This window comes from Bombina bombina, chromosome 4, assembly GCF_027579735.1.
Source record: "Bombina bombina isolate aBomBom1 chromosome 4, aBomBom1.pri, whole genome shotgun sequence".
Taxonomy (NCBI): Eukaryota; Metazoa; Chordata; class Amphibia; order Anura; family Bombinatoridae; genus Bombina; species Bombina bombina.
Genome location: NC_069502.1, coordinates 948,415,349 through 948,438,054, shown reverse-complemented (window position 1 = coordinate 948,438,054; position 22,706 = coordinate 948,415,349). Strand labels below are relative to the sequence as shown.

Genomic DNA, 22,706 nt, shown 5'->3' with positions numbered 1-22,706 from the left:
GCAGGTCAGAAACATGCTCCATTTTATGGTTATCAGTTGATTCTGTCATATCTTACAGATAAGAATAAATAACTGTGGCAAGCTTGCAGGGTTTAAAACTGACATCATCTGACCCTACATGCAGACAATAAAAACTTAAAGGGGGATTACCTAAAAATAAATAAATATTGATAATATGGTTTGACTTCCGGTAGAGGCAGAGCTCTTGAAACACGCTGCGTGTGGCAAGCAGTGAGAACGAGAGAAGGTAGACCTGTCGCCCCACGCTCACGGCCCATTGGCTCTGTACTAATCAGGTGCTGTCCTGGGCAATCCTCGGGCAAGTACCCGGAGTGGCGGAAGTCACAGTAGCGGTTCAGGTTGCGGTTGTTGCCGCATTCGTTTCCAGACTGGTCTGAGAGCTGCATCCTAAGGAAAGGCGACTCCATTTTCAAGAGGTGCCAGGGGCCAAAACGGATCAAACAAAGCTGAAAAACTGCAAAGCCGTAACAGAGGTCAGGTGGAATACGCCATCAGCAGTTACCAAAAGCCAGGCTGCCCGCTGGTAGGCGGGAGTTTAGCGGGCCGGCTACTCCTGCCTCGCGGTTGAACGCCGAAGCTGCAGTTAACAAATATCTATATACTGACCCTCCCTCTGCTAAACCAGATCATCCAGAGCACCGGTACAGAGGATTAAAGACGGCTCTCATGGCAAGACACGGTTTGGAATACTTTTGTTATCCTAATGATTACATATTGAGGCTCACCGGCATTGTAAATTTATATACAGACACTACTCACTGGGTTAATGTAATAACCTGTAATAACCTTTGTGCCATAATTCAATGCGGTCAATCTACATAAATGGCATCTTGAGCTACAATTGCCAAAGATTGAATATTCCCTGAAGTTTGCGGGGAAAAAGGGAGGAAAAGGGGCCCTTATACCAGGATGCACCTTGTTTTATGTTAACACCTATTAAACAATAGTCCAATTTTTTTCTGCATAAACTGGGAATAAGTATTGTCTTGGGACAGCTGATAAATGGCTGAATATTTACACAACAAATAAAAGTGTGCTTATTCGTGGAATGTTAAAATATCTGCTGAAAACCAAAAGAATACATAAGAGGATATACCCCCAGACAATTCAAGGAACTCTTACCTACACTAAGACATTTGGCTATCTATTTTTCAGTCCCAAGGACATTGTGTATATGTGCAATGCTGATGTTTAATTGAAACAAGCAGACATTCTACTACAGCTGGGACTCTATGACCCCTTAATAGATAAAGAGTTCTCTTTTTTTTTTCCTTGTTGTTTGGACTCTCTATAGAAAGTATAAAGGGTGGAAAATATCTTTAATTGCTAATTGGTGAACTGAATATAGTAACCTGCAAATATTGTTATAAAATCTTAGATCATCATTAGTTTAACGGTTATAAAGCTATGTATAAGGTAATACAGCAGAGGTATATTTGTTTAATCTTGCTATAATCTGAATAAGATGTTAAATAAGACACTGTAGTGGTAAATTGCTACAGACCGCAGGTTTTAGGTTCTCTAAATGAATGGTGGCCTGAGTCAAATCCTATATTATCCTTTGTTAAACTGAGTAAATACCCCTTGCTGAATCAGATTATAAATAGCCAATTTTTTATTTATTTTTTGGGTTGCAAGGGTTATAACAAGTGTAAAACATAAATATCTTTGGCTGAAACTATGTAAAAGTATTACACAACGGTATGTAGATACGTATAAGCGTAAACGTATGGAGAACAAATAGTCATTTAGTAGTAAATGGAAGGAGGTGAGTAAATTAATAAAAAATACATAAACTCTGGTACAGATAAACACTGATCCTGGAAAATAGGTAACACATTAGGTCAGGCCTTACTGAACACTTAAAGACACACACATATCCTTATTATAAACTTCAAAAGAAAAAAAAGTCACTTTTTTCTTTTTCTGTTGTTCACGATTTGTAGTCACTGAATATATAACTGTTTACACTTAAACAGATTGCTGCTCTTGTTTAATTTACACTTCCTCAAATGGGAAACAACACTCACCTACAATGCCTGCCAAAACAAAAGACAGGAAAATCAGGACCACTGATACTAGTTTTGAGTTTCGTGAGATTACATTCAGCCCCACTTGATACCAAAGTGCTTGTACTTCAGCTAAATAATCTTTTCACCCCACAATTTGATACAATCAAGAAAGAGTTAGTTGGCATATCCGCAGAGCTAGCGTCACTAAATATTGAGGTTAAACAATTTGCTAGTAGAATGACGGAAGCTGAGAATAGGATATCTGACCTGGAGGATTTAGTTAATTCACAGGAATCAACACCATTGGTTCAAATATCTAAACTTCAAAATTTGCAAGCTCGTCTGGAGGATCTGGAGGATCGCTCCAGACTAAATAATATAAGAATAGTGGGACTAACAGAAACATCAGAATATTTAGATTTAATGGAATTTACAAGCAGAGTACTCCCTTTATCATTGGGATTCTCTCCCCATCTCCTCCCCCTACCTGTACAGGGAGCCCACAGAATAAGCGCTATGAGACCTAATGGAAATAATATCTCTAAACCTAGAATGTGCATTTTCAAATTATAAAGATTTCAAGATAAAATAGAGATGTTGAGATTGTTTAGGAAGTTCAATGAATTTAAGATAGGTGGTAAAACAATCCTAATGTTTCAGGACTTCTCTAATGAGACAGCCCAAAAAAACATAATTTATGCTTACCTGATAAATTTCTTTCTTCTGTTGTGTGATCAGTCCACGGGTCATCATTACTTCTGGGATATAACTCCTCCCCAACAGGAAATGCAAGAGGATTCACCCAGCAGAGCTGCATATAGCTCCTCCCCTCTACGTCACTCCCAGTCATTCGACCAAGAATCAACGAGAAAGGAGAAACCAAGGGTGAAGTGGTGACTGGAGTATAATTTAAAAGATATTTACCTGCCTTAAAAAACAGGGCGGGCCGTGGACTGATCACACAACAGAAGAAAGAAATTTATCAGGTAAGCATAAATTATGTTTTCTTCTATTATGTGTGATCAGTCCACGGGTCATCATTACTTCTGGGATACCAATACCAAAGCAAAAGCACACGGATGACGGGAGGGATAGGCAGGCTCATTATACAGAAGGAACCACTGCCTGAAGAACCTTTCTCCCAAAAATAGCCTCCGAAGAAGCAAAAGTGTCAAATTTGTAAAATTTGGAAAAAGTATGAAGCGAAGACCAAGTTGCAGCCTTGCAAATCTGTTCAACAGAGGCCTCATTCTTAAAGGCCCAAGTGGAAGCCACAGCTCTAGTAGAATGAGCTGTAATTCTTTCAGGAGGCTGCTGTCCAGCAGTCTCATAGGCTAAACGAATTATGCTACGAAGCCAGAAGGAGAGAGAGGTAGCCGAAGCCTTATGACCTCTCCTCTGACCAGAGTACACGACAAACAGGGAAGACGTTTGTCGAAAATCCTTAGTTGCCTGCAAGTAGAACTTGAGGGCACGAACTACATCCAGATTGTGTAGAAGACGTTCCTTCTTTGAAGAAGGATTCGGGCACAGGGAAGGCACCACGATCTCTTGATTGATGTTCCTGTTAGTGACTACCTTAGGTAAGAACCCAGGTTTTGTACGCAGAACTACCTTATCTGAATGAAAAATCAAATAAGGAGAATCACAATGTAAAGCTGATAACTCAGAGACTCTCCGAGCCGAAGAAATAGCCATTAAAAATAACACTTTCCAAGATAACAACTTTATATCAATGGAATGAAGGGGTTCAAACGGAACTCCTTGTAGAACGTTAAGAACAAGGTTTAAACTCCATGGCGGAGCAACAGTTTTAAACACAGGCTTGATCCTAGCTAAAGCCTGACAAAAGGCCTGGACGTCTGGATTTTCTGACAGACGCCTGTGTAACAAGATGGACAGAGCTGAGATCTGTCCCTTTAATGAACTAGCCGATAAACCCTTTTCTAAACCTTCTTGTAGAAAGGACAATATCCTAGGAATCCTAACCTTACTCCAGGAGTAACCTTTGGATTCGCACCAGTATAGGTATTTACGCCATATCTTATGGTAAATCCTTCTGGTAACAGGCTTCCTAGCCTGTATCAGGGTATCAATAACCGACTCAGAAAAACCACGTTTTGATAAAATCAAGCGTTCAATTTCCAAGCAGTCAGCTTCAGAGAAGTTAGATTTTGATGTTTGAATGGACCCTGTATCAGAAGGTCCTGTCTTAGAGGTAGAGACCAAGGCGGACAGGATGACATGTCCACTAGATCTGCATACCAAGTCCTGCGTGGCCATGCAGGCGCTATTAGAATCACTGATGCTCTCTCCTGTTTGATTTTGGCAATCAATCGAGGAAGCAGCGGGAAGGGTGGAAACACATAAGCCATCCCGAAGTTCCAAGGTGCTGTCAAAGCATCTATCAGAACCGCTCCCGGATCCCTGGATCTGGACCCGTAGCGAGGAAGTTTGGCGTTCTGGCGAGACGCCATGAGATCTATCTCTGGTTTGCCCCAACTTCGAAGTATTTGGGCAAAGACCTCCGGATGAAGTTCCCACTCCCCCGGATGAAAAGTCTGGCGACTCAAGAAATCCGCCTCCCAGTTCTCCACTCCCGGGATGTGGATTGCTGACAGGTGGCAAGAGTGAGACTCTGCCCAGCGAATTATCTTTGATACTTCCATCATTGCTAGGGAGCTTCTTGTCCCTCCTTGATGGTTGATGTAAGCTACAGTCGTGATGTTGTCCGACTGAAACCTGATGAACCCCCGAGTTTTTAACTGGGGCCAAGCCAGAAGGGCATTGAGAACTGCTCTCAATTCCAGAATGTTTATTGGCAGGAGACTTTCCTCCTGATTCCATTGTCCCTGAGCCTTCAGAGAATTCCAGACAGCGCCCCAACCTAGTAGGCTGGCGTCTGTTGTTACAATTGTCCAGTCCGGCCTGCTGAATGGCATTCCCCTGGACAGATGTGGCCGAGAAAGCCACCATAGAAGAGAGTTTCTGGTCTCTTGATCCAGATTCAGAGTAGGGGACAAGTCTGAGTAATCCCCATTCCACTGACTCAGCATGCACAATTGCAGCGGTCTGAGATGTAGACGTGCAAAGGGTACTATGTCCATTGCTGCTACCATTAAGCCGATCACCTCCATGCATTGAGCTACTGACGGGAGTTGAATGGAATAAAGGACACGGCATGCATTTAGAAGCTTTGTTAATCTGTCTTCTGTCAGATAAATCTTCATTTCTACAGAATCTATAAGAGTCCCCAAGAATGGAACTCTTGTGAGAGGAAAGAGAGAACTCTTCTTTTCGTTCACTTTCCATCCATGCAACCTTAGAAATGCCAGAACTAACTCTGTATGAGACTTGGCAGTTTGAAAGCTTGAAGCTTGTATCAGAATGTCGTCTAGGTACGGAGCTACCGAAATTCCTCGCGGTCTTAGTACCGCCAGAAGGGCACCCAGAACCTTTGTGAAGATTCTTGGAGCCGTAGCCAATCCGAATGGAAGAGCTACAAACTGGTAATGCCTGTCTAAGAAGGCAAACCTTAGATACCGGTAATGATCTTTGTGAATCGGTATGTGAAGGTAAGCATCCTTTAAATCCACTGTGGTCATGTACTGACCCTTTTGGATCATGGGTAAGATTGTCCGAATAGTTTCCATTTTGAACGATGGAACTCTTAGGAATTTGTTTAGGATCTTTAAATCCAAGATTGGCCTGAAAGTTCCCTCTTTTTTGGGAACCACAAACAGGTTTGAGTAAAACCCTTGTCCTTGTTCCGACCGCGGAACCGGATGGATCACTCCCATTAATAACAGATCTTGTACACAGCGTAGAAACGCTTCTTTCTTTATCTGGTTTGTTGACAACCTTGACAGATGAAATCTCCCTCTTGGGGGAGAGAATTTGAAGTCTAGAAGGTATCCCTGAGATATGATCTCTAGCGCCCAGGGATCCTGAACATCTCTTGCCCAAGCCTGGGCGAAGAGAGAGAGTCTGCCCCCCACTAGATCCGGTCCCAGATCGGGGGCCCTCGATTCATGCTGTCTTTGGGGCAGCAGCAGGTTTCCTGGCCTGCTTGCCCTTGTTCCAGGACTGGTTAGGTTTCCAGCCTTGTCTGTAACGAGCAACAGCTCCTTCCTGTTTTGGTGCAGTGGAAGTTGGTGCTGCTCCTGCTTTGAAATTCCGAAAGGGACGAAAATTAGACTGTCTAGCCTTAGCTTTGGCTTTGTCTTGAGGCAGGGCGTGGCCCTTACCTCCTGTAATGTCAGCGATAATTTCTTTCAAACCGGGCCCAAATAAAGTTTGCCCCTTGAAAGGTATATTAAGTAATTTGGACTTAGAAGTTACATCAGCTGACCAGAATTTTAGCCACAGCGCCCTACGTGCCTGAATGGCGAATCCTGAGTTCTTAGCCGTAAGCTTGGTTAAATGTACTACGGCCTCCGAAATGAATGAATTAGCTAGTTTAAGGACTCTAAGCCTGTCCGTAATGTCGTCCAGCGTAGCTGAACTAAGGTTCTCTTCCAGAGACTCAATCCAAAATGCTGCCGCAGCCGTAATCGGCACGATGCATGCAAGGGGTTGCAATATAAAACCTTGTTGAACAAACATTTTCTTAAGGTAACCCTCTAATTTTTTATCCATTGGATCTGAAAAAGCACAGCTATCCTCCACCGGGATAGTGGTACGCTTAACTAAAGTAGAAACTGCTCCCTCCACCTTAGGGACCGTTTGCCATAAGTCCCGTGTGGTGGCATCTATTGGAAACATCTTTCTAAATATTGGAGGGGGTGAGAACGGCACACCGGGTCTATCCCACTCCTTAGTAACAATTTCAGTTAGTCTCTTAGGTATAGGAAAAACGTCAGTACTCGCCGGTACCGCAAAGTATTTATCCAACCTACACAATTTCTCTGGTATTGCAACAGTGTTACAATCATTAAGAGCCGCTAAAACCTCCCCTAGTAATACACGGAGGTTCTCCAATTTAAATTTAAAATTTGAAATATCTGAATCCAATCTGTTTGGATCAGAACCGTCACCCACAGAATGAAGCTCTCCGTCCTCATGCTCTGCAAGCTGTGACGCAGTATCAGACATGGCCCTAGTATTATCAGCGCACTCTGTTCTCACCCCAGAGTGATCACGCTTGCCTCTTAGTTCTGGTAATTTAGCCAAAACTTCAGTCATAACAGTAGCCATATCTTGTAATGTTATCTGTAATGGCCGCCCAGATGTACTAGGCGCCACAATATCACGCACCTCCCGGGCGGGAGATGCAGGTACTGACACGTGAGGCGAGTTAGTCGGCATAACTCTCCCCTCGCTGTTTGGTGAAATTTGTTCAATTTGTACAGATTGGCTTTTATTTAAAGTAGCATCAATACAGTTAGTACATAAATTTCTATTGGGCTCCACCTTGGCATTGGAACAAATGACACAGGTATCTTCCTCTGAATCAGACATGTTTAACACACTAGCAATAAACTTGCAACTTGGTTACAATCTTATTTAACAAAAACGTACTGTGCCTCAAAGAAGCACTAAACGATTAAATGACAGTTGAAATAATGAACTGAAAAACAGTTATAGCATCAATCCTTGAAAACAACACAACTTTTAGCAAAGGTTTGTTCCCATTAGTAAAGTAACAATAATTAAATTTGAAACATAAAAATTACAGAGCAACGTTTTTAATCACAGTCAATATATAAGTCTCACAGCTCTGCTGAGAGAATCTTCCTCCCTCCAAAGAAGTTTGAAGACCCCTGAGTTCTGTTAGAGATGAACCGGATCATGCAGGAAATACAAGAGTAACTGACTGGAAATTTTTGATGCGTAGCAAAGAGCGCCAAAAACGGCCCCTCCCTCTCACACTACAGCAGTGAGAGAGAAACGAAACTGTCACAATTAAAACAAGCAACTGCCAAGTGGAAAAATAATGCCCAAACATTTATTCACTCAGTACCTCAGAAAATGCAAACGATTCTACATTCCAGCAAAAACGTTTAACATAATAAATACCTATTAAAAGGTTTAATGTACTTTTAACAGAGTAATTCCAGTGAAATACCATCCCCAGAATACTGTAGAGTATACATACATGTTATTATAACGGTATGGCAGGATTTTCTCATCAATTCCATTCAGAAAATAAAAACTGCTACATACCTCAATGCAGATTCATCTGCCCGCTGTCCCCTGATCTGAAGCTTTTACCTCCCTCAGATGGCCGAGAAACAGCAATATGATCTTAACTACTCCGGTTAAAATCATAGTAAAAAACTCTGGTAGATTCTTCTTCAAACTCTGCCAGAGAGGTAATAACACGCTCCGGTGCTATTGTAAAATAACAAACTTTTGATTGAAGTTATAAAAACTAAGTATAATCACCATAGTCCTCTCACACATCCTATCTAGTCGTTGGGTGCAAGAGAATGACTGGGAGTGACGTAGAGGGGAGGAGCTATATGCAGCTCTGCTGGGTGAATCCTCTTGCATTTCCTGTTGGGGAGGAGTTATATCCCAGAAGTAATGATGACCCGTGGACTGATCACACATAACAGAAGAAAGAAAGATTATGGCGCCAATATGTACAGCAATGATTGAGCAATGATTGAGCAGGGATTGCCATGAATCTCTCTCTTTTTTTTCTCTCTCTCTTTCCCTCAGGACTGTGTATCTCCCTGGTATGCATCCCCTCCTTACTAGGGCCATGTTTTTAGAGTTTGAATTTGTCCTACTGTGATGACAAACAGAGATAGAAATTTAAATATACTTTCCTGGAATATAGGGGGCATTACGTTGCCAATTAAAAGGAAACTCATAATTAAAAAATGAGATAAACAAAATCCGAGTATCGCTTTTCTTCAGGAGACACATTTAAAAGAAATAGATTCCCAAATTAAAATCAAAATTGGTCGGGCAGGTTATAGCGACCCCTTTTAACAGCAGAAAATCCGGGGTAGCAATCCTTTTAAATAAAAACTTAACCTACGAGATTATTAAGTCAGAATTAGATATAGATGCCAGATATATTATCCTGCATATAAGTGTTAATTAAGTCAAGTTTATACTTTGTAATATTTATGCCCCAAATATATTCTCCAAGGAATTCTGGGAAAAAAATAAGAAAAAATTATTCCCATTTATATCAGACAATCTTATCATAGGGGGTGACTTCAATATGTCCCTTTGTCCAGAGCTAGAAAGATTCTCAAAAAAAAAATATGAAAGAGCATAATAAATGTGCCAAATACTTTAAAAGTTTTTGTCACAAATTAAAGATAGTTGATATTTGGAGGATTAAAAATCCAAATTTAAATGCTTTTTCATGTGAATCCAAAATTTACAAATCTTTTTCAAGAATAGATTTTTTGCTGGTCTCCAAATCTCTTTCCATTTATAAAATTGATCCCCAGATAAGTGACATCTCTATAACAGATCATGCTATTATTTCATTGTTACTCTATATTGGGGATAGATCAAGAACAGAAAACCAGTTTTTCTCTTCCCCACGTTACCGTTCTAATAATACTAGATTTATTTACTGGCTGAAACAGAGATGGAGAGATTATTGTACGCGTAATATTACATATTTTAACAAAATAGAAACGTTCTGGGAAGCATCAAAGGCTGTACTGCGGGGAGAAATTGCATACGTATATAAGGAAAAAGAAAGCTCTAGCTAGGGAAATACAACTTGCAAATCAAGTCAAAAACGCATACAGGAAATATTATAATGAGCCCTTGAATAAAAAATTGGGGGAATTGTATCAGAGCTAGACAAGAAAGGGATATAGATCTAAAACGAAAATCTCAGGAAGAGGAACTTAACACAAACATAAAATTCAGAGGTTTCTATGGTTGTTCGGCCAAATATCTAGCCAATTTAGTCAAGAACAGGAAAAGAAGGAACTATATATTAGCTGTTAAAAAGAAGACCAGAGATATACTGACTTAAAAGATATTAGTAAAACTTTATTTACATATTATTAGCAGTTATATACCATTATAAAGGGTAATAAAAAAAATTAAGCAAAGTTTTGGTCTAAGATTAAGATACCAAAAATAACAGAAGAACAACTGACAACACTTAATATCCCTATAACGAATCAGGAAATCCTAAAAGCTGCAAAGGAAGCCAAATTAAACAAGGCAGCAGGCCCAGATGGTTTACCTGTAGAATACCTGAAAATATTGATAGAGGACATAAGCCCCACTCTGGAAAAACTCTTTAATTACTATTTTACATACAATAATTCAATTTCAGCTTATTTCTCAGCAGCAAATATCACTCTAATACCAAAGAAAGGTAAAAACTTAGAAGAACCTGCTTCATATAGACCGATTTCTGTCTTAAATGCAGACTATAAAATTCTGACTTCTATTATAGCAACAAGGTTAATGAACTGTCTTGATAAAATTATTAATTTTGATCAAGCAGGCTTCTTGGCAACAAGAAAATCGTCAAAAAACATCTGTAAAGTTACAACTTTCTTAGATTACATGTGGAATATTGAGAATATTAGCTGGAAACACCTGAAATATGACACAGCCCTGTTAACACTTGATGCCGAGAAGGCCTTTGACTTGATCGAATGGGAATATCTATTTCAAGCATTAGAAAGATTTGGCTTTAAAAATCAATTCTTACAATTAATTCAAAACATATATATAAAAACCCGATTTCCTATTTATTAATTAATTGGCTTATTACCCCTGGGGTATCATTGAAAAAAGGTACTAGGCAGGGTTGCCCACTTTCCCTCCCTAATTTTTAACATAGTACTTGAACCTCTGGCTATACGGTTAAGAGAAATTTATGAGGGGATTCCGATGTCTATACAAACATTGAAAATCCTGTTATATGCAGATGACCTGTTAATTTTCCTATATAATACCCCTCAATCAATAGCACTAATACTGAATTGCCTAAATTTCTTTGGTACCTTTTCTGGATACAAGATAAATTATGATAAATGTGAACTCATGTGGGTGCAAAAGACAAGAACTAGTTTACAAGAAATTCCTTTTAAAATAGTTGATTCAATTACATATTTGGGCATACATCTACATAAAAACCAGCAAAACTGGATAAGGGTTTGAAAATTTAAATTGTACCAAATGATTAAAACAGATTTAGAAGTTTGGACTTCCTTCCCGCTATCAATACCTGCAAGAGTTAGTCTTATTAAAACAATTGTTTTCCCACGATTATTGTATCAATTACAAAACCTTCCATTATTTCTTTAAAAAAGTTGATATAGGTAAAATACATACTATGTTTATAAAAAAATTATTTGGAAGGGAAGTAAGGCTTGTATCTCTTTAAACAAACTTATGCAGAAACGAAATGTGGCAGGTCTAGCACTACCTAATATTAGTTTTTACAATGTGACCCACTTTGATTAAAGTGGCAATTGATTGGCTGGCAGATTCCAACTGATGTACATCACGTGAGATTGAAAGCTTTATTACCTCCCCATTCTCATTAAACACCCTTCTACATAACTCCTATAAGAAAATCCTTGGTATTATAAAGGACTTGATCACTATTAATAACATAATCAAAGCATGGCATAAATTCTGCAACCTAATTGGAGTGGATCACTCTCTAACCGAATACCTACCAATAAGTAGGAACGCAGAATTATCTCCTGGTATTAACCAGAAAGAATTCAAGATGTGGGAGGAAAAAGGCTTAAAGTTTGTTTATCAAATTTTATCAGAGTCTGGTGGTATAAAATCATATGAATCACTACTGCAGCAATTTGATCTTGCCAGAAATATTTTCTTTGCATACTTACAAATAAGACATTTTGTTTATAATAAAGACTGGTTTGTGGGTAGAACTACTGATTGCATGGATATTAAGATCTGTGTTTAAAAGTTTACAGCTGGAGTCACATCAATCTCATTACTGTATAATATTATGTTGGCTAAGCAAAGTCAAATGTACCTTAATAAATTATGTAATGATTGGATACCTTCTTTTCCTGATATAGAACCTGGAAATATAGAAGCTAGTTTTAAAGCATTAGAAAAGTGCAGGATCTCAATGGTCTGGAAAGAATCACACATGAAATTGATAAATAATTATTACCTTACTCCTTTTAAAATGGGAAAAATTTACCCTCTGCAAAAATATATCTGCCCACTATGTTCCCATCTGAGAGCAGACATTCCGCATATGTTCAGTCAGTGCCCAAAGATTTGTCAGTTTTGGAAAAAGGTTATATTCTGGCTTAAAATAAAATACAATACTAATATCACTTTAGAGCCAGAAGATATTATTTTCCTTAAAATGCAAAATGATAATCAATCTCTGCACAAGAATATTATGAATACAATAATCCTCTTAGTTAGACACCTCATATTGAGGTTCTGGAAAGGGAAATCAGCACCAAGTTTATCAGGGAAGTTCAGAATCAAATAATATTCAAATCTTTTCATTTACAACTGTTAGGCAAAAAAAATGGCTCCCAGTAATTAAAACCTACCCTCTTCAAACCCAAAAACGTATCCTAGCTCCATTTTTTAAATCCAAATAGTTTAGCAGACTTAGTATTACTAGATGTGTCCCCAGCCGAATGGGTTTCGTTATATAGAGAGTTTTACTAGTCTGGATAGGGCGGATGATTAAAGATTCAATAATCTGTTCTAGAGCCTTGTGATACCCTGAAGGTGGGGGGGTGCAGGGGTGGGGGGTACATGCTCTGGGTTAAGGGGGACCCCCCTTTTTTTTTTCTCCCTCCCCCTTTTTTGTTGATTTATTTTTAATTTAATGTAGGAAAATAGACAACCTGGAAGTTTAAAACAAGAGAAAAACTTGAAATTTTGTTAAGATAGTGCAAACAGATAATTTCTTAAATGAATCTTTTGTTCATAGAAATGGTATATCTTTTCAAAACTTTGTATTATCGTGGTATTTAAAATAGATTATATGCTATGAACTTTTTTGAAATGTACCAACGAAAAGTATATTTTGTACTGTCAAAGACACCAAAATAGTATATTTTGTTGTAATGTAATTATTCTTCATAAATAAAATAAAAAAATGGTAAAAAAAAGAAAAAAAAAGAAAAAAAGATCATGTTTTATGTGTTGTAAAAAACCATTTAGTAATCTACTTTTATTATTTATTTTACCCACTTATTAACACCTTCCCGATGTTAGGATATTCTATGCCGTGCTAACGCGCTGGGCTTTAACGTCGCTGGAGGGCATGCCTAGCATCATAGGCACTTCCTCCCTGACCTGATCCCATCATTAAAATCACACGATCACATGAATGATCGAGTGATTTAAATTTTTACTCATTTGTTTGCATCAGAACTTTGTTCTGATGTAATCAAATAAGTCCGGTCAGGATGGGGTTAATTTAAGTGTAAACATTGTTTTTTACTTCCCTTAGAGAGAATATAGTTGAATTGTCAGACTTCAGAGCCCTAACAATGCAACATTCTACATAATTATTACATGATCAGTGCAAGAGCTAATTTTTATCTGTCCCTAACTGGCCATAAAAAGGGAGATGAGATAAACATACTTAGGAAGGTCACAGCAGTGTATTGCTGCTCTACAGCTGACTTTAACTATGTGTTTAATCCCTTTGCAGGACTTAAACATTTAGTTGAATGCAAGAAAAAGTACAATAATAAAATGATCTACATTTTATTAAAACGGACATTTTTGTATTCTGTTTTTTTATAATGATGTGTTTAATTGCTGATCTGTAGTATGTACATGAAATAGTTTTATGTCCATTAAAATAAAAGTTTATGATAAATGATATTATTATTTATTACCTGACGGCTTGCAACGATGTTTCAAAAGGGATATTTCTGTTATACTGTGCATCGTAAACATAGGCTGCAGCCAGAAGCAGATCCTGTTTAAAAGAAAAAAGACAGTACATGAAAAATATTATTTTCCAGAAACTGTAGCTCAAATACAGTGGTCAGTTACATTTGTTTCACTAATGTAGTTTTTAAAAATGCAACAACGCAAGATAAATAACAAAGCATTTGAAAGATCTGCAATTAAAAACATTTTTTCTTTGTGTATGAAAAACATCAAGTTTTAAGGGACATAACAGTTAAAACTAAAATGTGAATGAGTACATTTTAATTTTAAATAGAAGCATTGTTGCCGTATGCCTGAATAAGCAAAAATGCTTCTAGCAAAAGCTATTTCTTTCAGTGGCATACGCACATATGCTGCTCATTGCGTCCCTTTAAAATTGCTGTTAAAACTGACAGGAAATGCATTGCGCTCAAAATGTATAAGAATATACGGTTTAAAAAGTTCAAAGAATTGATACATTTATTCACCAGCTAAACTCTTAAAAAAATCTGAAGAATAAAAGGTACAAAACAGTTTCACTCATCACTTTCCTTACAGACACTAAGATTTATCAATTCATGGCAGAGAGGGGCATACATATTTGCCCCTTTCCGCCCAAGCTCTCCTCTGGCAGGCAGCTATTTAATGCTGGAATTTAACATTGCAAGAAGCGCTTGTGTGCAACCCTGTCCGTGCACAGCCAATCACGTGCGGGCAGGAGCTGTCAATCTCCCCACAGTCAATCTCTTGTGCGAACCTGCAGTCAAAAGGAGGAGAAGGACTTGACAAATCAAGCTCTTTATAGTGAGGGTTTGACCACAATCTACCTTATCTCTTGAAAATATCCTGTGCTTTAAAGAGGAAGAAACACTTTGCAATCCTTTCTTCACCAAAGCATCAGCGAGCAAACAGATTAGGCCAAGACTTAGCCTCTGATTTCTGGTCGACATCAGGAAGTGTTTGGCATCTGGTTATGGTCCAGTTGCCCAGACTATAAACAAATTACTTTTCACAACAAAATTAAAGTTTAATGAATAAGTCCCGGTATATAAAAATAATCTTAAAAACAGGGGCACTTTCATTCATTAAACTTTACAAAAACACTTTTTTTTAAAAAAAAAAATACTTACCTTTGCGTTATGGTAAACATAACGCCGATCCTCCACCCGCAGCTCCTGCTTTTTTTTTTAGCAGATCGATGACGAATCCGACTTCTTCCAATCGTTGTGAGCCCCCTTTGTCGGATTTGTCATCAATCTGCTAAAGAAAGCATGAGCTGTTGGCGGAGGATCAGCGTTATGCTTACCATAACGCAAAGGTAAGTATTTTTAAAAATAAGCATCTTTGTAAAGTTTAATGAATGAAAGTGTCCCTGTTTTTAAGATTATTTTTTAGATACTGCCCTCTTCCAGTGTACTTGCAAGAGATAAGCATAGATTGTGGGGTCTCTCTCACTATAAAGCGTTTGTAAGGAAAGTTAAAGTTTTAAGCAGGGATGGCAAAATGGAGCCCCATGAAAAAACATAATTTATGCTTACCTGATAAATTTATTTCTCTTGTAGTGTATCCAGTCCACGGATCATCCATTACTTGTGGGATATTCTCCTTCCCAACAGGAAGTTGCAAGAGGATCACCCACAGCAGAGCTGCTATATAGCTCCTCCCCTCACTGCCATATCCAGTCATTCGACCGAAACAAGACGAGAAAGGAGAAACCATAGGGTGCAGTGGTGACTGTAGTTTAATTAAAATTTAGACCTGCCTTAAAAGGACAGGGCGGGCCGTGGACTGGATACACTACAAGAGAAATAAATTTATCAGGTAAGCATAAATTATGTTTTCTCTTGTTAAGTGTATCCAGTCCACGGATCATCCATTACTTGCGGGATACCAATACCAAAGCTAAAGTACACGGATGATGGGAGGGACAAGGCAGGAACTTAAACGGAAGGAACCACTGCCTGTAGAACCTTTCTCCCAAAAACAGCCTCCGAAGAAGCAAAAGTGTCAAATTTGTAAAATTTTGAAAAGGTGTGAAGCGAAGACCAAGTCGCAGCCTTGCAAATCTGTTCAACAGAGGCCTCATTTTTAAAGGCCCAGGTGGAAGCCACAGCTCTAGTAGAATGAGCTGTAATCCTTTCAGGGGGCTGCTGTCCAGCAGTCTCATAGGCTAAGCGTATTATGCTCCGAAGCCAAAAGGAGAGAGAGGTTGCCGAAGCTTTTTGACCTCTCCTCTGTCCAGAGTAAACGACAAACAGGGCAGATGTTTGACGAAAATCTTTAGTAGCCTGTAAGTAAAACTTCAAGGCACGGACTATGCAGATTATGCAAAAGACGTTCCTTCTTTGAAGAAGCATTAGGACACAATGATGGAACAACAATCTCTTGATTGATATTCCTGTTAGAAACTACCTTAGGTAAAAACCCAGGTTTGGTACGCAGAACTACCTTGTCTGAATGAAAAATCAGATAAGGAGAATCACAATGTAAGGCAGATAACTCAGAGACTCTTCGAGCCGAGGAAATAGCCATCAAAAACAGAACTTTCCAAGATAAAAGTTTAATATCAATGGAATGAAGGGGTTCAAACGGAACTCCCTGAAGAACTTTAAGAACCAAGTTTAAGCTCCACGGGGGAGCAACAGTTTTAAACACAGGCTTAATCCTAACCAAAGCCTGACAAAATGCCTGGACGTCTGGAACTTCTGCCAGACGCTTGTGCAAAAGAATAGATAGAGCAGAGATCTGTCCTTATATGAACTAGCTGATAAGCCTTTGTCCAAACCCTCTTGGAGAAAGGACAAATATCCTAGGAATCCTAACCTTACTCCTCCATGAGTAACTCTTGGATTCACACCAATAAAGATATTTACGCCATATCTTATGGTAGATTTTCCTGGTGACAGGCTTCCGACCCTGTATTAAGGTATCAATGACTGACTCGGAGAAGCCACGCCTTGATAGAATCAAGCGTTCAATCTCCATGCAGTCAGTCTCAGAGAAATTAGATTTGGATGATTGAAAGGACCTTGTATTAGAAGGTCCTGCCTCAGAGGCAGAGTCCATGGTGGAAGAGATGACATGTCCACTAGGTCTGCATACCAGGTCCTGCGTGGCCACGCAGGCGCTATCAGAATTACCGATGCTCTCTCCTGTTTGATTTTGGCAATCAGTCGAGGGAGCAGAGGAAACGGTGGAAACACATAGGCCAGGTTGAAGAACCAAGGAGCTGCTAGAGCATCTATCAGCGTTGCTCCCAGGTCCCTGGACCTGGATCCGTAACAAGGAAGCTTGGCGTTCTGGCGAGACGCCATGAGATCCAGTTCTGGTTTGCCCCAACGATGAACCAGTTGAGCAAACACCTCCGGATGGAGTTCCCACTTCCCCTGGATGAAAAGTCTGACGACTTAGAAAATCGGCCTCCCAGCTCTCTACGCCTGGGATGTGGATCGCTGACAGGTGGCAAGAGTGAGACTCTGCCCAGCGAATTATCTTTGAGACTTCTAACATCGCTAGGGAACTCCTGGTTCCCCCTTGATGGTTGATGTAAGCCACAGTCGTGATGTTGTCCGACTGAAATCTGATGAACCTCAGTGTTGCTAACTGAGGCCAAGCTAGAAGAGCATTGAATATTGCTCTTAACTCCAGAATATTTATTGGGAGGAGTTTCTCCTCCTGAGTCCACGATCCCTGAGCCTTCAGGGAGTTCCAGACTGCGCCCCAACCTAGAAGGCTGGCATCTGTTACAATCGTCCAATCTGGCCTGCGAAAGGTCATACCCTTGGACAGATGGACCTGAGAAAGCCACCAGAGAAGAGAATCTCTGGTCTCTTGATCCAGATTTAGTAGAGGGGACAAATCTGAGTAATCCCCATTCCACTGACTTAGCATGCATAATTGCAGCGGTCTGAGATGCAGGCGCGCAAATGGCACTATGTCCATTGCCGCTACCATTAAGCCGATTACTTCCATGCACTGAGCCACTGACGGGCGTGGAATGGAATGAAGGACACGGCAAGCATTTAGAAGTTTTGATAACCTGGACTCCGTCAGGTAAATTTTCATCTCTACAGAATCTATAAGAATCCCTAGGAAGGAGACTCTTGTGAGTGGTGATAAAGAACTCTTTTCCACGTTCACTTTCCACCCATGCGACCTCAGAAATGCCAGAACTATCTCTGTATGAGACTTGGCAATTTGAAAGCTTGACGCCTGTATCAGGATGTCGTCTAGATACGGAGCCACCGCTATGCCTCGTGGTCTTAGAACCGCCAGAAGTGAGCCCAGAACCTTTGTAAAAATTCTCAGGGCAGTGGCCAACCCGAAGGGAAGAGCTACAAATTGGTAATGCCTGTCTAGAAAGGCAAACCTTAGGAACCGATGATGATCTTTGTGAATCGGTATGTGAAGGTAGGCATCCTTTAAGTCCACTGTGGTCATGTACTGACCCTCTTGGATCATGGGTAGGATGGTCCGAATAGTTTCCATTTTGAATGATGGAACTCTGAGGAATTTGTTTAAGATCTTTAGATCCAAGATTGGTCTGAAGGTTCCCTCTTTCTTGGGAACCACAAACAGATTTGAATAAAATCCCTGTCCTTGTTCCGTCCGCGGAACTGGATGGATCACTCCCATTACTAGGAGGTCTTGCACACAGCTTAGGAATGCCTCTTTCTTTATCTGGTTTGCTGATAACCTTGAAAGATGAAATCTCCCTTGTGGAGGAGAAGCTTTGAAGTCCAGAAGATATCCCTGAGATATGATCTCCAACGCCCAGGGATCCTGAACATCTCTTGCCCACGCCTGGGCGAAGAGAGAAAGTCTGCCCCCCACTAGATCCGTTTCTGGATAGGGGGCCGTTCCTTCATGCTGTCTTGGGGGCAGCAGCAGGCTTTCTGGCCTGCTTGCCCTTGTTCCAGGACTGGTTTGGTTTCCAGGCCTGTCTGGAATGAGCAACAGTTCCCTCTTGTTTTGAAGCGGAGGAAGTTGATGCTGCTCCTGCCTTGAAATTTTGAAAGGCACGAAAATTAGACTGTTTGGCCTTTGATTTGGCCCTGTCCTGAGGAAGGGTATGACCCTTGCCTCCAGTAATGTCAGCAATAATTTCCTTCAAGCCAGGCCCGAATAAGGTCTGCCCCTTGAAAGGAATGTTGAGTAATTTAGACTTCGAAGTCACGTCAGCTGACCAGGATCTAAGCCATAGCACCCTACGCGCCTGGATGGCGAATCCGGAATTATTAGCCGTTAGTTTAGTCAAATGAACAATGGCATCAGAAACAAATGAGTTAGCTAGCTTAAGCGTTCTAAGCTTGTCAATAATTTCATTCAATGGAGCTGTATGGATGGCCTCTTCCAGGGCCTCAAACCAGAATGCCGCCGCAGCAGTGACAGGCGCAATGCATGCAAGGGCTGTAAAATAAAACCTTGTTGAATAAACATTTTCTTAAGGTAACCCTCCAATTTTTTATCCATTGGATCTGAAAAAGCACAACTGTCCTCAACCGGGATAGTGGTACGCTTTGCTAAAGTAGAAACTGCTCCCTCCACCTTAGGGACCGTCTGCCATAAGTCCCGTGTAGTGGCGTCTATTGGAAACATTTATCTAAATATAGGAGGTGGGGAAAAGGGCACACCGGGTCTATCCCACTCCTTGCTAATAATTTCTGTAAGCCTTTTAGGTATAGGAAAAACGTCAGTACACACCGGCACCGTATCTATCCAGCCTACACAATTTCTCTGGAATTGCAACTGTGTTACAGTCATTCAGAGCAGCTAATACCTCCCCAAGCAATACACAGAGGTTCTCAAGCTTAAATTTAAAATTAGAAATCTCTGAATCAGGTTTCCCCGAGTCAGAGATGTCATCCACAGACTGAAGCTCTCCGTCCTCATGTTCTGCATACTGTGACGCAGTATCAGACATGGCTCTAACAGCATTTGCGCGCTCTGTATCTCTCCTAACCCCAGAGCTATCGCGCTTGCCTCTTAATTCAGGCAATCTAGATAATAACTCTGACAGGGTATTATTCATGATTGCAGCCATGTCCTGCAAGGTAATCGCTATGGGCGTCCCTGATGTAATTGGCGCCATATTAGCGTGCGTCCCCTGAGCGGGAGGCGAAGGGTCTGACACGTGGGGAGAGTTAGTCTGCATAACTTCCCCCTCGACAGAACCCTCTGGTGATAATTCTTTTATAGATAAAGACTGATCTTTACTGTTTAAGGTGAAATCAATACATTTAGTACACATTCTCCTATGGGGCTCCACCATGGCTTTCAAACATAATGAACAAGTAGGTTCCTCTGTGTCAGACATGTTTAAACAGACTAGCAATGAGACTAGCAAGCACACTTTAAAACAAGTTTACAAGCAATATAAAAAACGTTACTGCGCCTTTAAGAAACACAAATTTTCCCAAATTTTGAAATAACAGTGAAAAAATGCAGTTACACTAACGAAATTTTTACAGTGTATGTAATAAGTTGGCAGAGCATTGCACCCACTTGCAAATGGATGATTAACCCCTTAATACCAAAAACGGAATAACAAATGACAAAAACGTTTTTTAAACAGTCACAACAACTGCCACAGCTCTACTGTGGCTTTTTACCTCCCTCAATATGACTTTTGAAGCCTTTTGAGCCCTTCAGAGAAGTCCTGGATCATGCAGGATGTCAGGGTTACTGCTTACTAATGGTCTGTCCCTTTAAGTGCTTCCTATATCAAGCACTTCCCCCCAGCACTCATTGCTGGTTAATTGAGAAAGGATTCACAGCTCAAGCGTGTCTCTGAGAGTTTTCCACACTCTCCAACAGCCTCTCTATTTTCTATTTGAAGAGTTCCTAAAAGTTACTGATAACATCTCTTATTTTCATTCCTACATTTAGCAGCTCTACTACTTAATCCAATACTGGAAGATTTTACCAATTGCAAGGAAATCAAACTGACTCGACATCTCATCCTGAAGCAGTTACAAGGTAACAGTATTTGCAAGCCGCTTCAGACACAGCACAGCAAGTAGCGGTGACGTCATCAGCTGCAGCCAACAACCGCTCTCCCTGTGAGTACCACGCTGCTGTTCATAGCAAACGGACACAAGTATCAAACTCCTGGGTTCTCAGGTCAGAACTATTTAATCCATTATTATTCATTATTTTTACATAACTTGATGAACTATACCTGCCTAATCAAGGAATACAATAATTTACGTTATTGCTTAATTTGAACTGTTTGCATTTACAATTGCCCTGAAAGTATTACAGTTTATGAAGTCAATAAACTGACACTTATTGGGCAAATATTAAAACATTATATGAAGCACTAACAACTAATTCATCAAGCTTCTTTTATGTTACAAACCTATTTTTAAGGCAATTACTGTTTCTGAGTTACAACACAAAATTAAAGGCTTGTTCAAATTGCTACTATTACAGAATTAACCAGCCATAAGGAAGCAAGGATTTAGTGTTTGTGTACACAGAATTATCCTACACCAAACATATTCACTCAATAGCAATTATGGAACAAGATCTTTTAAGTGATAAAGTTCAAGTCCTGTCAGACTGATTAGAAGCTCTATCAGGTTCTTTCAATGAATTACAAGTGGAAAATCAGGCTTTGAAGGCCTGCTTAAGAGAGACTCTGGCACCTAAACCTGCAAGTGCAGATTCTATCCCTGAACCTATGGTCTCCCCCCCAGAAAAATTCTCTGGTGACCGTTCAAGATTCAGAGAGTTTAAAAACTCCTGCATGTTGCTTTTTCAATTGAAGCCACGCACTTATCCCACTGAAAGATCAAGAGTGCTCACTGTGATATCATATTTGAGGGGGGAGCCTAGGGCTTGGGTTGACTCTTTTTTTGAAAATGATGCAATACTGGGATCCCTCGATGAGTTCCTTGATCAAATGTCAGCATTATATGATGACCCTTTCAAACAGGTCACAGCTGAAAACATACTTAGATCTTTAAAACAAAGAAAGAACCCTGTGGAGTCTTACATCACACAATTTAAAATTTCTGCCCGCGATTCCGGATGGAATGAGGTCTCACTTAAAACTCAATATCGTTTAGGGTTGTCTGAGGATATAAAGGATGAACTCTCGCGCACAGGTATTCCAGATTCATTGGAAGATTTCTTTTCCCTCACTATTAACATAGATAGACGGCTTAGGGAACGCCGCTCTGAAAAGGCTAGCGGTACAAGAAGCTTTCTCTCCACTCCCGTTTATCAAACTAAGGAATCGCCGCAACCTATGGACATAGGCTTTATGAAGGGTCCCCTCTCCTCTCAGGAAAAGACTAGGAGGAAGTTGCATAGTCTGTGCATGTATTGTGCCTGCCCCACACATGAAGTAAAGGACTGCCCAGTTCTCGCTAAGAATAAGAAGGGTAGGTTGCCTAACATCTCTGAATCCCTGCTGATGAAAACCATTAAACCCTCATATTTAACTATCCCTATTATTTTACAGTGGGATCAAATCAGGATAACAACTGAAGCTATCCTGGACACCGGCTCATGTAGAAATTTTGTTGATTTTTCTTTTGTGAAACAGAATAAAATACCTCTGGTGTGTAAGAGAACTCCGGTCTCTGTGAAGGTCATTGATGGCTCTTTTTTAAAATCATGTCCTGTCACACACCAGACTACACCATTACACGTAACATCTTGCACACATATCACAGAAACACTCACTTTTGATGTCATATCTTCACCAATGTTTAATGTAATCCTTGGTATAAATTGGTTTTGTAAACACAAACCAACTATAAACTGGAATGACCTCAGTTTATCTTTCCCTCATCTCACTCAAAATAGTAAGACATCATCAGA

At 40.1% G+C, this 22,706-nt stretch overlaps 1 protein-coding gene across 1 annotated transcript in view; it reads right to left on the bottom strand.

Annotated features, from left to right (window-relative positions):
- LOC128657571 (two pore calcium channel protein 1) overlaps positions 1-22,706 on the bottom strand; it is a 291,641-nt gene that overhangs the window by 232,118 nt on the left and 36,817 nt on the right. The window contains exon 2 of the mRNA XM_053711945.1: positions 13,838-13,920. Coding sequence (XP_053567920.1) covers positions 13,838-13,920 — 83 coding nt within the window. The remainder of the gene's footprint in view (positions 1-13,837; positions 13,921-22,706) is intronic.